General features: G+C 51.1%; 1 protein-coding gene across 1 annotated transcript in view; it reads left to right on the top strand.

The window, feature by feature from the left end:
- Nk7.1 (homeobox protein NK7.1) overlaps positions 1–19919 on the top strand; it is a 194803-nt gene that overhangs the window by 125512 nt on the left and 49372 nt on the right. Inside the window, exon 2 of the mRNA XM_077686556.1 lies at positions 5230–5600. Within this exon, the coding sequence (XP_077542682.1) occupies positions 5230–5600 (371 nt within the window). The remainder of the gene's footprint in view (positions 1–5229; positions 5601–19919) is intronic.

The following is a 19919-nucleotide window of genomic DNA, read 5'->3' as shown; positions in this document are numbered from 1 at the left end:
GGGAGGGCGGTAGGGGCAACGCGGCCGGGCGCGTGGCCCCCAAGAAGTCGTAAAGTCAGAGCGCATAACATTTAAGGATCCAGGGAAAGTGGAGGAGCCGGCGAAAAGGAAGAGAACCTATCACCGCATCTGCCGTCCCGGTTGATGGAAGCGACCGTCGCCGCATTAAATGTCGCGCAGCCAGCTCCGTTTCCGACCCCGCTTCACTGACGACACTCGTATTTGCCAGAGCCATCCACCTGCGTGGCCATCGTTAAAGACACGTGGCTGACAAAGCTATATAGAACTTGTTGGTTATGGGACAAATAATGTGCGTCTTCTTGTGGGCACACGAAAGAGGCATACAATAGGGATAATATCACCAGAAGTTGCGCACATTGCAGCGAGGGGCCGGATCTTTTGCCGCGGGGTCGTTTAGTTGGACTGTACTGCGACACCCTCCCATCATGTTTCCTGGAATACAATTTCGGTTGCGTGTACGTCGACTCCCGGTAATACGAGTCCACGAGTATCGCAAAACAGTTCGAACCGAACTTCTAATCGTATAAAGAGCGCGACAGGTCTTCCGCAGCACGTTTTCCTTCTTGTCTGCAACACGTCTTCTCCCTTCTTGATTTCGTCCAGAATCTCAACTTTCGTCGTCAAGTCGAGCGTACAAAAGTGGTTGCCAGCTTAGTTGAGACTTATCGCTAAAATCGAAGCCTGAAGCGTCCACCACACAAATTGCTTACATGGTGGTGTCTGCAGCAAAATGTGTGCAGCAAACAAGCTTGAGGACCTTAAAATTGAGACATGCGTACGCTGGAGCGAGTCTTACTGGCCTGCCGCTTTATCAACTGTTCACTGCCTAATCAGTACTGAACACGTCGCTGTGCTTGCGCTTGAACATCTTGAATTGTTTCGGGAAATGACGGCAACATCCATGGTTTTTATTTGAAATAATTTCCAATTAACTGATAGAATAAGTTTTTATTACCAAGCAGTCTCTTCCATTGGATTCCTTGTAAAATTGCTCGGACCATGAAATCACTTCTAATTAACCGAAAATTCCAATGAAACGACTTCAAATTATCGAGAGACGGAAATAAACGCACTGTTCTTGGGCTGTCTGCGGTATAGTGCTCCTGTCCTTTTTGGAGCATGCCGCACAACTACTCGGTCACTTCTGGGTATACAAGCTCAGGCCCTGCGAACCTGTTTTGGCCTACCACGGTGTACGTCCACAGCAGCGATCATTGCCTTGGCTCGAAATCACCCTTTGGAAACCTTCGTGGAAGTTGGAGTACTCAGGACACATATCAGGCACCTCACCCGCCTGCCTGATCATCACCTCGCGGATATACCAGCGACCCGTCCCCGGGCGTCGTTCGCAAGGGTAGTAGCTGCCCACAACACCAGCATGCCATCGAACTATACGCTGGCGATGAGGCCGCTCCTTCTGCTGTGGTGTGTGATGCACCTCCGAGTGTGCCTAGGTATTCCAGGAGTAAAGAAAAAAACGTAATCTTCCAATACCGGCCCTGCAGCAGCTAACTTTGAGAGTACCTGCACGAGACATACATTGACAGAACCCATACATACACAGATGGCTCGGTGACGTCGTCGGGTTCTGCCGGCGCTGTTATTATACCACGACTGACACTGTACAGCAGATTCAAGATAGCCAACCCCACCACCTCCATGGCTATAGAGATTACGGCCATCCGTAGCGCTCTTCACACCATCGAGCAAATTTCCTGCCGGGGATGGGCTATCTTCTCTGATTCGAAGCCTGCACTTCAGTCACTCCAGTCAGCTCTGTGCCGGGGGCCTCACGAACAGCTTCTGACAGAAATAAGAATGGTATACGACCGTGCTGCCCAGGCGGGTCATGATGTCACCCTGCAGTGGCTTTCCAGTCAGTGCGGCATTGTCGGCAACGAAGTGCGGACGCTGCCGCAAAGTTTTATGCTGGCGCATCCAACAGCAACGACTGTACCCATTTCATTGTCTAGGACGGAGGTAGCTAGGGCCCTCCTAATACTCCCCGAGAAACAACAATCTCTGAATGGTCCACACAAGAATTCACATGTGCACGTTTGGTGCCCTTGACCCGCACCTGCAACGTCACTTTCCACTAAGCCTCTCACGGACTGACGAAACTCTTTGCCGTCTGTGGCTGGGGGTGGCATTCACAAATGCTTACTTCATAGGAAGGGCAGCAAGCGAGGAGTGCGAAACGTGCGGCACGCCGGAGACGATACGCCACGTTTTATGCGAGTGCCCACGCTGCTCGACTGAAAGAAAGAACCTGTCGTCTGCACTGAGGAACCTGGACTCTCGGCGGCCATTTTCGGAGGAGAAGATTCTGTGTCACTGGCCTTCTCTTTCATCCGCTCAGAAGGCGACTAAGGAACTCCTACACTTCCTACGAGCGACGAACTTAAACACCAGGCTATAGACTGAAAGCCTTCAGTGGCAATCACTGAACTTGAACGTTTAGTGCTTCAGCGCTGGGCATACCTGTCTGCTCCAACTTTTCTTCATTCTTTGCTTTCTCTTTTTTGCCTATTTTCTCTTTCCCACGTGCAGGATAGCAAATTAGGCTCTAGCCAGGTTAACGTTCCTAGGCTGCCTTCCTTTACATCCTTCATTCCTTCAAGACAGCTAGAGTGACGGCGCGATCTTGCCATGTTCCAGAAATTAACGTTGCGCCAGTGTTCCTTAGCAGTACATAACATGCATATTTTCGGGCGTACTATTGTTATGAAACCGTTGTTTCAAAGTTACCATGAAAGTAATACACTCTTATTTTATTTGGGAGGTATAGCCTTCGACAATTCGCTCAAACTTTCAAATTTCCTGCTGCACAATGTCAGAAGTGACGTCATTGGTTTGGTGAGGTACCAAAAGCCGAGTCATCGGTGTGCTAGCTCCACGTTAGCATGAACTGAAATGAGAGCCAACCTCCACAATCGCACGCACCTTTTTTAGCGGCATAAATTGCCGTGCTAATCTGGAAGCAAACGTGTATGTTATTTTCATAGTCGCGTTAGCGGTCTTGCTCAACCGCGCGTGCGCAGTGGGGGTAGTAACAGGATTCCCGAATGGAGGTGCGTAGCCTTGGTTGAATGTTCCGCGCGCCAACTCGGTGCTGCACGTGGGGAACGGGAGGGGGGGTTCCCGTACACGTGTTTCGATCGGCAGCCCCATTTGTCGTCGTGGTGAGTACCCGAGTAACGGGCATTGATAAAGGATCGCCTAAGTTTAGCCGTGCCCAAAATGCTCATTAGGCGATGAACTGCGCCAGCCCCCACCCCCCGCTGGCGTTGGGCCGAAAATAGACGATGCACCAGAGGCCTAAGGCACGCAGTTCGAGATCGGTTTTCTCTCGCGCGAGCGAGGGGCCCGGGAACCCGGTCCCTTTGGGAAGCGATTGCGCCTCGGGGGACTCCGTCGCTGCCGGTGAACGTTTGTTGCACGCGGCCCGAGTTCCGGAGGCGGGTTGTCTTCGCTCGCCTTACATGCTGACGTGATGGAAAAAAGGCTACTGTTGACTCACCGCTTCGAACTAACGGTAATGAAGGTGGTCTGTTTCGAGGTTTTGACATGGCCCGTATGCCTGGAACAGTAACTCGAAGAACGCTTACGATGTGAGCGGGCCACAAAGACGCTCCTGTCAACTCGCAGCGAATCGCACTATCAGCTGTAACACGTCGAGCACTGATCAGTGCTTGGTAACGTATAGTCACCACTCTCAGAAATCTCTGGAGCTTTAAACGTACGAACTTCCCGAAATTTCTTTCCATGGATGCGGGCAGTTGACTCGGCTATGGGCTCGACATTTAGCTTTCCCGAAATAACAACCACGAAAGCGCTGGCTGTTTTAAATTTGGGGGTTCCGAATTTCATTAAATTCCCGCTGAAGAGAGTTGCAGGCCCTGTGGGGTCCTCCGCGAAGACCGCAGGATGGCAGTTGACGTGTCTTGAGCACTAGTAAGGCGTGTGTGTGTGTGTGTACGCCTGTTTTGTTAAACGCTTCTCGGCTATAAGTCGGTAATACCCGTCCCATCTCCTTCCATCTTTTTAGAGCTCAATCTCGCAATAAGGAGTAGGAGTAATATTTATCAAGCCTCCACAACAGGATTCCCGAATATTTATCAAGACTCCACAACAGGATTCCCACAACAGGATTCCGCCAACTCTGTGGGCGGAGACGGTGATTAATAAAGCGGCTTATGGTCATCTTCAGCATTCGTTTTTTGTCTCAGTGGATGATAGGTCGTGATGTTCGTACGCACGCGCATACTTCGGAAAAAAGCTTGCTTGGAGCCAGGCATAAATCATATTCCTCATGGTCCAGACGATCATGCAATGTGAAAGGACTCCCAGCGTGAGCAGTAATGCTTTTGCAAAGACGTTTTTTTCGGTGAAGCCGCAGTTGTTGGACTGCACGGTCAGGCACATCACGGTCTTGGCATTATAGCCCCGCACCCAGCTTTGCCGCCTTTCCCTTACTCCTGGCTTACCGCGACGCTTTCTATCATGAGCACGATTTCGTTCTTGCCAATTTGTCGCGCACTTTGATTGGATGGCTGCGCTAACGTCGCAACGTTTCGTCTGCTTCGAGTGTCCCCACATTGCTTGGCTGAACCGGGGTAAAGCCTCGTACCCACGTGACGCCCGCTTTTGCTTATTATTCATTTGTAGCGAGCTAGGATTGGATGGATACGACAGAGCTGTCGCAACGCTCCATTTTTTAGGCGTTATCACCTTAAACATGGCAATCCGAATAAACAAATTTGGGATGTAGCGGCCGTGCTGTACATAACATTCCGATCCTTTGTTTTTCTTCAAGACGCAGCACATTTGTTGATCGTAGTGGTAACAGAATCCACCGAAGCTGAGTAAGCTTGGTGCATCGATTGCGGTGGGAGAATGATTACTGGTATTTGCTGCTTGATGATATGCAGAGTTAGAGGGTTCCTCTACTCCTATCGCCTCGTTCCCCCATACCATGAACGAGGAAAATGTGGAATGGGGGCGGCGTAATCGCGCGTACATTAGTGCGCCTCACTATCCCTTGATGCCCCCGCGGAGTGTGAATGCACCGGTCCGCTTTATGAGCCCGTTGCGCCGCGCCTTTTCCGTCCTTGCCGTACAACGTCCCGTGCTCTAGTACTGTAGCTTGCTGCAGATGTCGTTGATGTTTCTTTTCCGTTGGTGACGAACTCTCCCTCTGTGGCGCAGGTGTGCAGCGGCCGACGCCCGTTCTGAAGGGCGCCAAGCGCAAGAAGGAGCCGTGCGGGCGCGAAGCCGAGCCCTCGTCGGCGGCGTCCCCGACGCCCGCCGTGACCAACCCCGGCGGCAGTCCCGGCGCACCGTCGGGCGCCAGCCCCGGCGGCCAGCAGCAGCAGACGCCGTCCAACCGGGCGCGGCTCACGGAGAGCCCCGTCAACGGTGGAGAGAGCGGCGATAAGGCTGCCCGCAAGAAGAAGGCGCGCACCACGTTCACGGGACAACAGATCTTCGAACTCGAGAGGCAATTCGAGAATAAGAAGTACCTGTCGTCCAGCGAGCGCGCGGAGATGGCGAAACTTCTGAACGTCACAGAGACGCAGGTGAGGCAACTGAGCCCGTAGGCGCACTCTGGGTCGTCAGCAGCAGCTGCGTCTCGTGCTTTGCCAAGAAAAGAGCAACCGCTGGCTATTAAATGCGACGCGCAAGGCATTGGTGGTATTCGTGGAATGTGAGCGCGGATGTTTAGACATGGTCATTCTTTCAGCTCCATTTGGAGCCCATATTTTAAGCAGGCTGATATTTCCTATAGCAAGTAAATGCCTGTTCGGACCGGCAATCTACGTTGTCAACTGACCACTGTTTACCATCACACGGGGAGCAAGCACGGTGATAGTGAAAAGTAGTTCAGTTCACGACCACGAGCCCACGGGCAAAGAATGCCCAGTGAACTCTGTTGACTAATGCGCTGTACATGGACAGCCCGCTCTGCGACCTAATATTGGGGAACGCAGAGCTAAACGTACGGTTTACCCTAGTGATCAAAGCTTGCAAAAAAGGGCACGAAGGCTAGCGCCAAGGCGGGCCCACGCGAGAGTGGAGTCAGGAGAAAATAAATTTAGATCCAAGGAACAAGGGGATTGATTGATCGACCCCATCCCTTCCTTCTCCTTGGAGCAGTGGGAGTGCGAGCTGACCAGCTGCCTGCCAGAGACGCAGGTTAACCTTGTGTCTCGGGCAAGAGAGGCTGCCACGACTTGCGGCTCTCGGGTCTAGGAAGGCCACCCACAGCAGCATTTTCCGCTCCAATAAACGTTTCTCCCCACCTCCTCAGCGACTCTGAACGCAGCGACATAGCTTGGTGGTATAACTGAGAGAGAAGTACTGCTCACGTAATGTGACGTCATGAGAGAAAGCAGAGGTGCCGCCGTAGTCTCTTTCCGCAAGAGCGAAACCAACAGCTCTTTACCCCACGCGCCTCGATGGCCATAAACCATGCAGAAAGTTTTCAAAGCGTTTTTTTTTTATATCGTGCTGCCTCACCTGTGTAGAACGGGTGTGACCTAAATATTGGCCGTGAATTTGTGTCTAACGCAGTGTAATAGGATGGACCTTAAAATTTCATTGCATCCTTTCTCTTCTCCCGGTTTTGTTTGACCTCATAAAAAGTCGGCCTGCCTATTGTCTTAACTCTATGGTCTTAAGCGACCACCGCCTGCAGGAGGGGAGCTGTGCGAGAGTTAAAGCGTCGTGCAAAGCCCTACCTCGTCTTTTGTATGGGCTAATGGCGTTTAGTGGTTCTCTGTAGACCCACCAAAAAGCTATCGCATTTTATAGACATCGCGCGTTGCGATTCCGCCTCATTTCTTCCAGTATGCAGTAGCGGTCCCAGAGGTCGGTTTTGGGGGGGGCGATTTTTTTTTTTGGGGGGGGGGGGGCGAGGCGAATAAAGAATCGCTCCCCTCCTTGCGCCAATTCTGTGGAGGTGGTGATAACCATGGAGGCGTGTGCGCGTATGCGGTGCAACCCGCTGGGATTTAACTTCGCGCAAGTGGAATGCTTAAAAAAACTAAAAATAAGAAACTGAGGACCTCTTTGGGGGGGGGGGGGCGACCGCCCCCTTCGCCCCCCCCCCCCCCTTGGGACCGCCACTGGTATGGGCCCGCCTAGTGGCCGCCACGTTGAAATAAAATCTGCAGCCAGGCACGCCCCCTTAGAGTTCCTGCAGTGGTCTGCGCGTAGACGCGTCCTGCTAGCTTTCGAAATAGCGGGGTTAAAAAAGCTGGAACGCCACTTAAAAGCACTAGCCCCTCTATCCAAGTAGCACGCTGGTAATGCACAGCACACATTGTTTACATTGCCCAGAGAGAAAGGGGGACGGGGAGCGCGGGTGTGACGGGTACAAGGGTAGCGCGTGCGCAGGTCACTACTGGCAGGGGGTCCACTCCGTGCGAGCTCACTTGAGTGCAGAAGTACCTGTACTTAAACAGCGACCGTCTCGCCACGTCTCGACAGCGGAATGGTATAAACGAGACTCTGGCAGCACTGGGCGATTCATTAAGTTCATCAGGTGGTTGGTTAACAGCCATTGGTTTCGGCCTAGAAAGAGGTGCAGGCAGCATTTAACTTCGATAGTGGTCTTTAAAGGTGAAGCATTCTCTAGCTTGGGAGCATTTCTCGCTGTATCGCAGGCATTCAGAGATAAGGATGCCTGTACTCCCACCGGGAAGGAGTGCTGCAGTGCGAGTACTGCGAGTAATGGCAGTATGCTCCCAATAATGCTAACGTTTGCTTCTCCGCCAGAATACCGCTTGTGCCGTGGTGCACCCTTTACAGGCAGATGGGTGACAGCTCTCCGTAAGACGCCTGCTAAGCACGTACTGCAAGGCGGGTGAAGCAGCTAAAGAATGCCTTGTAAAATAATAATAATAATAAATAGTTTTTTTCAGGGCAACCTGTAGCCTTGTTGATGCGTGACCCCCGAGGACGCATTAAATACCTCGTCGCTGCTTCCCCCTGGTTTATTTTAAGGCGAAATGCCTTAGAGCTCTATTTTTCAAGGTTGAATTGTGAGGTGCAGAAAATCGGAGTGGGCGCCGTAAAGTGGAACAGCAAAGGGGGAGGAGGGTTGCGAGAAAGGGCGACGAAGCGCAGTCGGAGTGTCCAGGGAAAGTGCAACGCCTGCGTGGGAAGGAGAGAAATGTCGGTGGCGGCGCAGTAAGGTGGTGTTGAGGGAAAAGGCAACACGACCCAGTAGGAGCTTGGAGAAAAATGAAAACTGCGGCACTGGGGAGGAGGAGGAAAATGTCGGCAGGAGCGCCATAGTGGCGCTACTGGCAAACTCGGTGGCGGCACTGGTGTGGTAGAGAGAAATGTCAGCGCCATGTATACGTCGCCCTGTGGGCTCAGATCTTCATTCTACGTTGCTGTGGGTGGCGACGCACAAGGCCCTAGCCGCGGACGGGCAGAGCAAGAAAGCACGCCACGGCGGAAGAGGCTCGTCCTAACCGCGGGTGGGAAGAAGCGGCTATGAACGAAACTGCGGCAGCGGCTCGACGAGAGCAACATGACAGGTCAACAGAAAGTTCCACAGCAGATCAACAGAAGGTCCAACAAGGGTTACGCCTTCAGATTCTTAAAAAAGTTATTAGCACCCCCCGTAATTTTGTTTGCTTGTTTTTTTTCTAACCGTACATGTACACTTCAGGAGAAGTCCCAATAAATTTATTTGGCAGTTTTCGCCACCCCTGCCGCCAACCGAAACGTTAGATGCGGAATTTGAAGCTCAGCCCATGCATGCGTATTGATCTATGTACCTAGCTGTTTTGCATGGTTGGTGCGAAGACGGGGAAACGGAATGATACGGGGGAGGTGGGAAGGAGCATCGGGCAGGTTTTTTATGTTGACCACCTATTGTCTTTCTCACTCGGCGGGGTTTTTCCCGAAGCCGTGACAGCGACCACACGTTCGCTAGGGAATGCGGTGCTGGGGCGTCGCTAGTGCGCGCGCGCCAGAGTTCTTGCTCGCAGACGGCGGATCCAGGCTGAGCGCAACTCGTTACCTATAGAACCGTTTGCTCAGCGTGGCGACCGCGTCATTTCCATTGCAATGAAGTATGCTCGTACCGGCCCTATCTGCCGTGTGTTCGGTTCAAAAGACACGCAGTCAGAAGACTGCCGTCGCATCTTGACTCATCGGCCGGCGGTGCCGACGACCGTTTACGCCTGCTTCGGCATTTGTCGCTGGTGTACAAAAGCCTGTGGCAAGGGTGGCGCGTCCGTTTCTGGAAGGGTGCTTGACGAAGAAAGCGCACCAGCGATATGGACAAAGCCCAGAGATGGTGCGTTGCAGGAGCTTAGGCGCAGGGTAATTGTGGCGTGAGTCGAAGAGACACCTGCGGTATTCCTTGGGACAGTCTAAACAAGCAACAGCCGCGGCGTTGATTCACAGGTCATTGTTGTTAAGGGATTGTCTGCTCTGCGCTGTAATCACACAACCCGAGCTGCATTCTCACCGCTCGCCGGCGCTTGACGCCGAGATCCCTGGGGCCTGCACGAGAAAGGGCATGAAGTGAAGTCCACGAAGGATCGACGTGAGAGAGGCGGCTGTGCACCGGGCGATTGGCTAAAATGAACCCGGGTCGTAAATTTCGACTGCAACCAGTTGGATGTTCAACGGAGGGAAATGTTTCGCTTCCCTATTGGACGACAAACAGTTTCTTTATGTTAAAGAGGTCTATAAAACCGCGTGTGAATAGTTTGTAAATAGGAGCGGTGGAGACGCATTATAGACGTACTGTAATCCCACGATGTCGCAGCTATCGTTCCTTCAGCGTGCCAGCAGATAGGAAGAGTGCGTCGTCTTCAATCCCCACGTTGGCAGCAGTCAACTGTGTCGCTACCAGCGAGGTGAGCGAGAGAAAATAACTGTTCGTTTCGTTGTTCCGCACCTGATCGCAGCTTTGTAGTCCGGGGCTTCAGTAATCGAAACAATTGGAGGTGTGACGCAAGCCTCATCTAGGCACAAACTATATAGACGATAGTACTCCTCAGAAAGACGCCAGGCATTCCTCGCGCCTTGTTGGCTGCCATGGCGTTTGTAAGCACGGATGTTATCATCAAGTGCAGATCGAATCATCTGATTGCGTTTTTGGGGGAAAACTACCCGTCGATTGTTGTACTGTTCAAACCAAACGATTATGTTAGCCTTCGATGCGAAAGTCGATCATGTGAGGGGGAAAAAGTTCGCCGAGCTCTGGAGACGGGAAGGGCCCCTAGAGGGGGCGACGCAGAGAGGTGCGGCTCTTGGGCATCTGCTGAGCGTGGCTCACGTCCCCGCCGCCGAGGGATGCGCCGGTAATGGGCCTCCGGCCGGCCTGGATTTGCGACGCCCCCCTTGGCAGCGCCGGCGACAGATCTCGGCTGTGTCCCGCGCCGCCAGCGTCGGTAACGACCCGAGGAGGCCTAAGTAGCGGAAAGGGGCACGGCGTCCCCTGATTGCCGAGAAATACCTAATGGGAATCGGGAGTCCGCAGCAAATGGCTCGGGGGACCCGGCCGGTGAGGCGATCGAGACAGAAGGGGCGGCCGACGCTAAGTGGTACCTCAGAGTGGGCGGAATTGCACGCTCACCAACTACGCCGAGGTTGTCTCCGGGAGGGCGCCGAGGGGCCACACTTAACGAGAAGACCGACCGGCCCGGGACCCAGCCGAGGAGTTAACTAAGCGGGCTCGTGGCGGCAGCGGGGACACCGTATTATACTGGCCGCTTGCTGCTGCTGCTGCCGCCGCCGCCGACGCAGCCGCGCTAAGTGGCCTAATCTGGTGTCGCTTAGCGTCGCCATGAGGGCCGGCTGCGCCCCCGTTTTCTCCTTTTCTGCTGTCGCCGTCTCTTGCGGTCCTAACACGCGATCCTCTTGTCCCCGCCTGTGTTTTGTCGCAAGTGCTTCCCGTCCGCTTCTCACTCAAACCGCGTTCATTTTGCACCCACGCAGCGTCGCTCCTCTCGGCGCATTCGAATAGCACCGCAGAGAAAGGTCATTCTGAACGCACAAAGGGACTCTCGGTCGGGGACACCATTAGACAAATTCAGCTAACGACCCTGCGTTAAGCTCTTTTCTTTAGGGGGGCTGCAGTGACACAACAGGGAATCGGCACTCTGCAAACTCGGCACCAGCGTTGTTCAAGAGAGTGATTTTTGCGTTTTTCACCCTTTATTGCGTGGACAGAAAGAGCATCTTTATCCCACCTGCGTCTATTTCCGTGCACGTCTTTCCTTCGGGATCACATGAACGATACATCGTATGTGTGTTTCCGGTACTGATGCGCGTTTTATTTTCAAATTTTACGGCGGAATTTAAGTTCGACTGTTGATAAATCATTTTTGCGAGAATTAGGGAGGGCTGGCATGTATCTAATCGCATCGCTGCACCGCATAACGGTGCGTGCGTGTTGTCGAGACAAGCGCATTGCGCATGCGCATCCCGTCGTGCCGCCATGTTGGCGCGCTCGAGTGGCTCTGAGGATACCCGGGTTTTCCGACAAGGCAGCGTTGCCAGATTGGAAAGAGAGTGCAACACCGATCTCTGTTCAAGATTTCACCAAATTCCACCACCTCTAAAATACGGCCGTAAAAACGTAGTTGTGTCTCCTGCGTCTCTTTTACACATGCAATTTTCCGAAGAGTCTTTATAAGACGAGTGTTATTGTCGCTTTTGTCTATCCCATCGCGGAAGGGGTGTCTTTGGTTACAGCAAAATAAGTTTGAGCGAAAAGAAATAAAATTTCTTATAAATGTCTGTTGCAGTGGTAGTTAAAAGAGCACTAACTCCATTTTATGTCGGTATGGCCGCACAGAAAGTTACCGCGCATCCAATAGAAGGGTCAAACATAATACGTGGTGCAACGTATATTTCTTTAAAATTATGTGAGTATTTAACATTTACTCTTTCCTGTACAATCAACATGCCCAATAAAAGAGTTAGTGAGAAATATGTTAGAGAGAAAACGCTAGTGGGACGTCCTGCATAATTAATTTCTAAGGATGTTAGTCAGTGTGGTTTGTTTCAAATAAAAAATGTCAAATGAGAGCTTTCATTACTTTGAAGGGGTGGTAAAAGCCAAAAATACTTATCGAGAACATTGATTTCATTACTTTGAAGTGGTGGTAAAAGCCAAAAATACTTATCCAGAACATTGAAATAAACGAGCAGTCCTGTAATGTGAGCAACTCGTGGTGTTTGGGAACTGAAAAAGCTTACATTCAGAAAAAGAAGACCATGGTTCTCAACAGTGAAACGCTTTTTTCACCACTTTTGACCAGATATTGTCTGGTGTAGCTGCACTGGTACCATAACTGCAGCGTCCTAGAAATTTCGCCAGATTTCCACTGTCTGGTGCCGAATGTCACCATTTGGCAACGCTGCTGCAAGACAGTACCACCAACTTTCTTTCTCTGTGGTTCCACTGAGCTTGTCACCGTGCTGGCTGCGTGGTCGGAAGCGTTGGGAGGGGGACTAGGCGCGCGCGGATGTCGGTTGCGGGGTGGACTTGTGCTTGCTCAGTAGATACAGCGGTGGGGTGAACGTTTCGGTGTTTCAACAGCGGAGCTTTGTAAGCTTGAGCTCCAGCCGTGCTGGGCGTCGCTAAAAACTCGGCGCAGCAAAGGGGAGAGGAGGAGAATGCCGGACCAAGAGGTGCGAGGGGAAGTGGCGAGGAGGCAAGGAGCCGACGAGCAGGTGTGGAGAGTGCGCGTCGCAGCGCAAATGTTCTGATATATATATGAAGTGGTGAAATACCGGTATTCTGGAGGTCGTGGGTTCGGATCCCACCCGGCGGGCATTTTTTCACCACTTACTTTCTGACTCAAACAATTCTTCATCGGTTTCTATGACCTACCGCATTCCCCCCTTTGCTTTCCGAGGTTTTCTTGACTGCCAACCCTTATTGTGTCTTAATTCACCGAGCCCCTCATTTCCCATTTCTGATTCGCTACATGCATAGCGAGGGCCTCTGCTCTGGCAGTCTTGGTGCCAAAGGTAGCTTAAGAGGATTCAACGCTGGTCGACCACTCTCGACGTGTCGTAGACACTCGAGTCACGGCCCTGGGGTTAAAAAGAAGGTCTCCTTCACCGCGAGTAGTTCGAGTGGCGCTGGCTACCACCCCCAAGTGCAGAAAACAAAAAAATACCTTGACATAAATACCCAAGAAAGTGGTGGGGAAACAGCCCCGCCGGTAGCGTAGTGGTTATCGTACCAGACCGGTATTCTGGAGGTCGTGGGTTCGGATCCCACCCGGCGGGCATTTTTTCACCACTTCCTTTCTGACTCAAAAAATTTAAGAATTCTTCATCTGCTTCTATGACCTACAGTATTCCCCCCCTTTGCTTTCCGGGGTTTTCTTGACTGCCAACCTTTATTCTGTCTTAATTCACCGGGCCCCTCATTTCCCATTTCTGATTCGCTATATATATACATAATATGTGTGTGTGTGTGTGTGGGTTCGTGCGTGCGTGCGTGCAGACTTGACTTCGCGCTATAGGAAATGGCTGAACAACGTTTTAACCGCAAGATCTGAACACAGCCGACGGTGCCTCATTTGCTGAGAAATAGATCATTAAAGCGGCCATGTGTACCTCCCGTTTCCGTTTAATTTTTTCTTGACGTTAAAGAGCATGTGACGAAATGCCCAAAGTGTTAGTAGGAAGGGAAAATTTTATACCAAGAAAAAAAGCAAACGTGCGGTAAAGAAAGTACTAGCAGAGCGCTGCAAATTTCACTTAAAGGAGCCATGAAGACAAAACACAAGTTTGTGTTATTCGAAAGATTTCTTGTTTTATAGTGCCCCCAGCGCTCGATTAAGGATGCTTTACTCACTGAGAAATTAATTAATTCTAGTTAAAATTTTGATTTTCCCGCTAAATCGTGCGTTTTCGTGGTCTGCAATGGCGTCACAGGGCCTTGTTTACCGTTAGTTAGCCAAGATGGCGCCACAACACCGCGACAAGCCGTTTTCTGCCTTTGGTTTGTTTGTGAACGTATTTGTACCTGGCTTGTTTTGTTCATAGAGACAATCGTTTCGTGAAACATGGTGCTCGCTCGACAAATACGGTCACGTAAGACATCGTCGCTTGCGTCAATCGGCCAGTGTCGTCTGAAATAACCCCAAAGCACCGTAGCCCTGTGCAGCTAAACCAAGCATAGTGCGTGCAATACCAACAGCGGTACGCATCGGTACTTGAGATACCAACAGCAGTATGCATCGGTACTTTGTTTACGTGTGCTTTCGTAACTTCCACTGTTTGTCCCACCATTCTCACGGCTTTAAAAAGAATGTGCTCTTAATTTAAGCGATAATAGCTCGTTCGGCAAGCTTATAAGCTCTGCCTAATTTGCGTTTGCTTTTGCCACCCTCCGCCAATTGCAGAGCTGTCTGGTAAGACATCATAGGTTCTTTCGCGGGAAATGAGCTAGTGGGTCGCATGGCCATTCCCTTTTTTCCTAATTATGTAGCTTATTTGAGTGAAGTTTACGTTAAAAGTGGTGTCAGTATGATTCTAATGAGTCAATCTTTTGTATGAACCAAACTTGTGTTTTCTCTTCATGGCTCATTTAAGCCGGCCGTGGGCACTCCATACGAGCGGACTGCCCCAAAATGTGGGGATAGGATGAACACATGGTAGGCCAGCCCCTAGAGTGGCCGTTGCACATGTTCCTCGGTGCCTAAGCAGTGCCAAAATTGCGCTGCAATGTTTACCTTGAGCAGATATATATAACTTGAACACATTAGTGACTCAGTTCCTATGCCTTATGTGCTAACTTTTTGATCTGCCTTTTAATCTACTTTTTTTTTTCAAACAGCAGGACGCATCACTTGAAAACCGTAGCGAACTTAAGAAAAAGTCTTCGACCACCACTTCATCAAAACGTACTCAAAATCTGTCACACAAATTTTGTTACCGTTCATGAGCAGCTAAGGTGTCTAGCAAGTTGATTAAGATTAATGCTGGTTAATATAAAGTAAGGTAAGGAAGTTATTTATATTAAAATTAGTTGTCAGTACACGTGGACTATGTTTCAGTCAAACCCGGTTATAGCGAACTGCAATATGTGCCACGATTAGTTCGATATATCCAATAGTTCGATATAGCCGAAACCGCCTATAACGAGTTTATTGTTACGATTTCGCAATACGCGGGAATTCCCTCGCCACCCCCACACCCAGAAACGAACGAAATAAAGTATGTCATTACCGTATACACAAAACAATCGATAGCAAATAATAAAGCTACTTTCCGCCTTAACGCCTTAACTGCCTACTTCAAACAAAAGCGGTGATTTTTGTTTTCCCTTTCGTTTTGGCAGCGTCAACTAGCACATCATTCTTTACAAGAGACATTGTTTGCACCAGTTGCAGTCCGTGGGCTTAAATATCGAAGAAATGTTGGCGTCGGACGGCTTTCACTCGCGACATCCTCTGCCTCCTCGGTGCTTTTCATCAGCATTACCACAATGCTGCTGACAGTGTCCGCGTCCGAAGGGCTTACAGTGACGGCAACGTCGTCGTCGACACTCAGGAAATCTTCGACGGACACTCTTTTCGGCACAGCATCGGGAAGGTTGGCGAGCTGCCGTCTCGGTCCGGACTCAATGACTGGGCGGGTTCCGCCGTGAGTTCCGCGCGTCGGAAACAGTTGCGGAAAGTGTCGGGCGTCATGTCACTCCATACGAGGCGCAATGTCTCAGTCACGGCCTTTTTGCTCAGTGGTCGCGGCCAATCAACATCTTTATCGCCGCACCGAGACCATGCATTTTGGCGGCTATTCTAGGCACGCCGAGTTCGATATATCAGATGTGAAGTTCGTTATAAGGAATATGTTTCGCGTGTATTTCCGTAACTGATTTATTTTTGTTGGATATAGAGCATAATTCGCTCTATCCGGGTTCGTTATAGTCGGGTTTGACTGTAGTACACGTAAACGTAGAAGTACCAGTGCGTACTGCTATTGGTGCTGCGCGCACTATGCTGTTATAGCTGCATAGCAGTCCGGCGCGTTGGGGTTGTCTCACACGACACAGGCCGATTGACGTAAGCGACATTGTCTTTTTCGAGCATACTCCATGCTTCACGAAACGGTCACTACCTACCGTAACAAAAACAAGCCAGGTGCGAATACGGTCAGAAACAAAGAAAAGGTGGACAGCGGCCTTGCGCATTACGGTGGCGCCACCTAGGAGGACTAACGGTAAACACAGCGTTCCACAGTACGCTGCATAGTAAACAGCTCACTGTTGTTCGCTTTCAGGCCTATCCTTATCGCGCCATCGCAGAAGTCACGAATTACACGATTTGGCGGGAGAATCAATATTTTAACTTAAATTTATTAATTTCTCGGCTAATAAAGCATCGTGTCTGCGGGGATAGCGCTGGGGGCACTATAAAACACCAAATCGTTCGAATAAAACAGACTTGTATTTTCTCTGCATGTCCCCTTTAAACGCAGGCACATGTTATGTGTCTTAACTGCAATACCATATGGTATTTGATAAATAATTTCACACCTTGACCTAACAAACATGGCTTTCAGCGGGGCAAATTGTGCCAGAAAGAATACTGTTAACGCGAAGGACCTTCTGTATAACCCAACCCAATATCTGTCGTCACCATGGCGATTGTGTGTAGTGTACCGCGTAATTAGCAACCTTGATAACATTCGTGTGCTCAAACAACACTTGAGGTGTGCCCATGGGATGCAGCAGATGGCTAATTGAAATCGACGTTAGCAAAGCTGGCTCAATTACTTTCTCTAATCGTGTACCTTCCCTCTCCTCCCTATGCGTGCCTGTAACATAAACCGAACAAAAGTCACAATACTGGGTCAACATAAATACCCCGGAGTTATCCTTTCATCTAACTTGACGCGAAGTTTTTTTTACTTGGCGCTCAGTGTTTCCAAAGTAGGCAAAACAAAAGGGTTTTGCCGCAAATTTATTTCGAATTTTCCAGCCACCACACGCATCGTTTATCCGAGAGGCTTAGCTTATGTATTTAGGGCGCACATGGTAGCCAGAAAAGCTTGACACAGCCTGGTGCAATGAGAGATCCTTGAAGCAGGAAGCCGCGAGCTCAGAACACTCTTCCTTTCAATGTTATCGTACCATACGTCGCGCGGAAAGGGCAGGACAGGGGCAGAAGAAACGGTCACCGAGTCGATCGCGAGACATTTTAGCCGGCGGCGAAGGCCCTTCCTGGCCGCGGGTGGTGCGGCAGTATCTCGTGCCGTTATCTCAAGACGGCTCTCACCTGCTAGGCCGGCGACAGGCGATTACACTTGCAAATACGTCCAGCGAGGAACAGCGGCGTGCGAAAGCAGCGGGGCGCGCGCGGGCTGACCCTCTAATGAGAAATCCCATCACGTATGGAGACGCTCGGCGCGCTCTTTCCGTTTCCGTACGGCCGCACTTGGGCGACGGACGGGCAGCTACACTGGCGTTCGACGTTGCGCCTAGTTGGGCGCCGCCAGCGACGATGAGCCCCGCAGTTGAAAAGTGCGTTCCATTCGGAGGGGCCCTTTTCGGTGGCCGTTTAAGCGGGCCGGTGCCAATTTGGGGGAGCCCATTTGCATTTTTATATTCCGCTCCGTCGCCGCCGCCGCTGCCGCAGCATTAATTAGTCGGCGAAGCTGCTGCTCTATCAGCGGCGCCCCGCGCGCCCTTATAGATTGATAGACGACGGGCGCGACGCGGGAAGGGAAAAAGGGAAGACGCGCCGGGAAGCGGGGACAGGCACCAATAAAAACGCTTCGTTATTTCTGGAACCAATTAATATGCCTTCAGCACTTTGGCTCATTTTGATCGCGCCACGCGTCGTCGTTCCTCGCCGCTCGCACCGCGCCAGAGTGCTCTCCCCTCTCGGACCACTTATCAAAATACAGTTTTTAAAATACTCATTACGCTTTATATTGCTTAGTAAGTCGATCCCTAATGACGTTATGTCCTTAAATGGATAATCGATACCGGCAGGCTCGGCCACGTGGCGGTCCCGGCGCCCTGGCCCATGCGCGAGGTAGATACGCGCCGTCCGCGCCGCCAAGATAAATAAGGCACCGGCGAAGCGCTCCGCTCGCCCGAGCCAATTCGCCGATTATGGTAATGAATGCGCTCTCGGCGCGAGCAAATTATATCCGCCGCTGCCGGCGTTTCGACTTCGACGGAACGCGCCCGCGGAACGCCCGACCGCGCACGACGCGCTTTTCGTCGCTCAGCAGTCTCTTCTTGGGGGCTCTTCTGTCTCGCTGCGGCCGGGCGCCGCGGTCTTTATGGGCCTGCGTTGCTCAGGCCGTGGGCGCGCTGCCTCCTCACTCGGCCGGGCACGAAAAGCGAAGCTTACTCTGGTTTAAAAACAAATCGTGCTTGTTGAGAACAGGGAGTACAGGTACGAAAAGTCGGGAGAACTGGTGGGCAGTTGTGTAAAGTGAAGTGCGTAATATTGTTCACCTTTCTGTTTTTGTAAAAGTATTGTTCGCCTTTCTGTTTTTGTTTGTTTTTTATGCAGCTGGGGCGAGAAACTTCGACCTTTTCGCACTGTCTGCCTGTAGAGGTTGCTGCACTGCAAGGACACACGCGAAGAGGGAAAGCAAACTTCACGAAGAACATGTCGAAATTGAACACAAACCAAAAAAAAAAAAAAACAAAGTTCTAAAACAGCATGTCAACGCAGGAACTCGTCGGTGTTGTTGTTATAGTAAAAACAACACTACGATTGCACATCCCCGCCCCTTGGTTAGGCCAAGCGGCTCAGTGTAAACCAAGGTTTGTCATTTCAGCCCAAATTCACGTCTTGTCAAATATTGACACTGAGACATGGTGACCTGTGGTTGTATGCGTCTCGATGCCTCAGATTTAAACTCAAGCTGTCACTGGAATTCACTTCGTCCGTTCAGCCGCGATTTCTAGGCATTTTTTACTCCAAAGCTGCTGACGCACAATAACAAACAGCAGCACCATTTGCGTGACATTCGATATAAATTATAAAAATTAATCGCTTATACTCCGCAGTGGCAGACTAGATAAGTTATCAACGAAACGCCTCGTTTTGGGCGAGCGAACGTTCCATCCGCGGCGCTTAAGCGTGCGCGATAAATAGGTGCTTACACTCTGGTTCACGCGTCATGCGTTGTGCCCGACGCCTCCTGTATGTAAAGCTACCCGTCAAGTCAAAGGTTCGGGTTTGGCGTATAGCCCGTTTGTAAAAATTGTACATTGAGGAGCTCGCAGCGCCGGCTGAAACTTTTATTCCTAGGTGTCACGCTGCTGACCCTTCCCACGGCAGACATCGCAGCCGCATTAGACGAAACAGCTGCATATCTGCTACCGCGAAGCTGGTATGCGAAAAGTTACCCACGGGCCAACGCGGCAGTGAGCTTTTTAATGTGGCAGGTAACTCTCGCACAGATTTGCTATTATTTTCTTTATTATGGTGGATAACGCGTCGAAGCTATACTTGTGCGGTGAGGCGCGCCGTAGTGGAGGGCCTCGGGGTAATTTAGACCACCTGGGGATATTTAATGTGCTCCGAAATCTCGACACACGGGCGTTTTTTTTTTTTTTTTTGCTTTTCGTGTCCATCTGAAAAGCGGCCGTCGCGGCCGGGAAATTAACCCGCGCCCTTTGACTCAGCAGCACAATGCCTTAGCCACTGAGCCACCGCGGCAGGTACAGTTTGGTTTTGATATCTTCGTTGAGTGTGTGTGTGTGTGTGTGTGTGTGTGTGTGTGTGTGTGTGTGTGTGTGTGTGTGTGTGTGTGTGTGTGTGTGTGTGTGTGTGCGCGTGTGCGTGCGTGCGTGCGTGCGTGCGTGCGTGCGTGCGTGCGCGCGCGCTTTGTAGCTGTTACAACGTTTATGCGAACACCCAGGCCAACATTGA

Source organism: Haemaphysalis longicornis, unplaced genomic scaffold (genome assembly GCF_048455015.1).
Source record: "Haemaphysalis longicornis isolate Haplotype H1 unplaced genomic scaffold, Haemaphysalis longicornis Haplotype H1 scaffold_1, whole genome shotgun sequence".
Lineage (NCBI taxonomy): Eukaryota > Metazoa > Arthropoda > Arachnida > Ixodida > Ixodidae > Haemaphysalis > Haemaphysalis longicornis.
The sequence above is the reverse complement of the archived record's forward strand: the minus strand, read 5'-3'. Positions and strand labels throughout refer to the sequence as shown.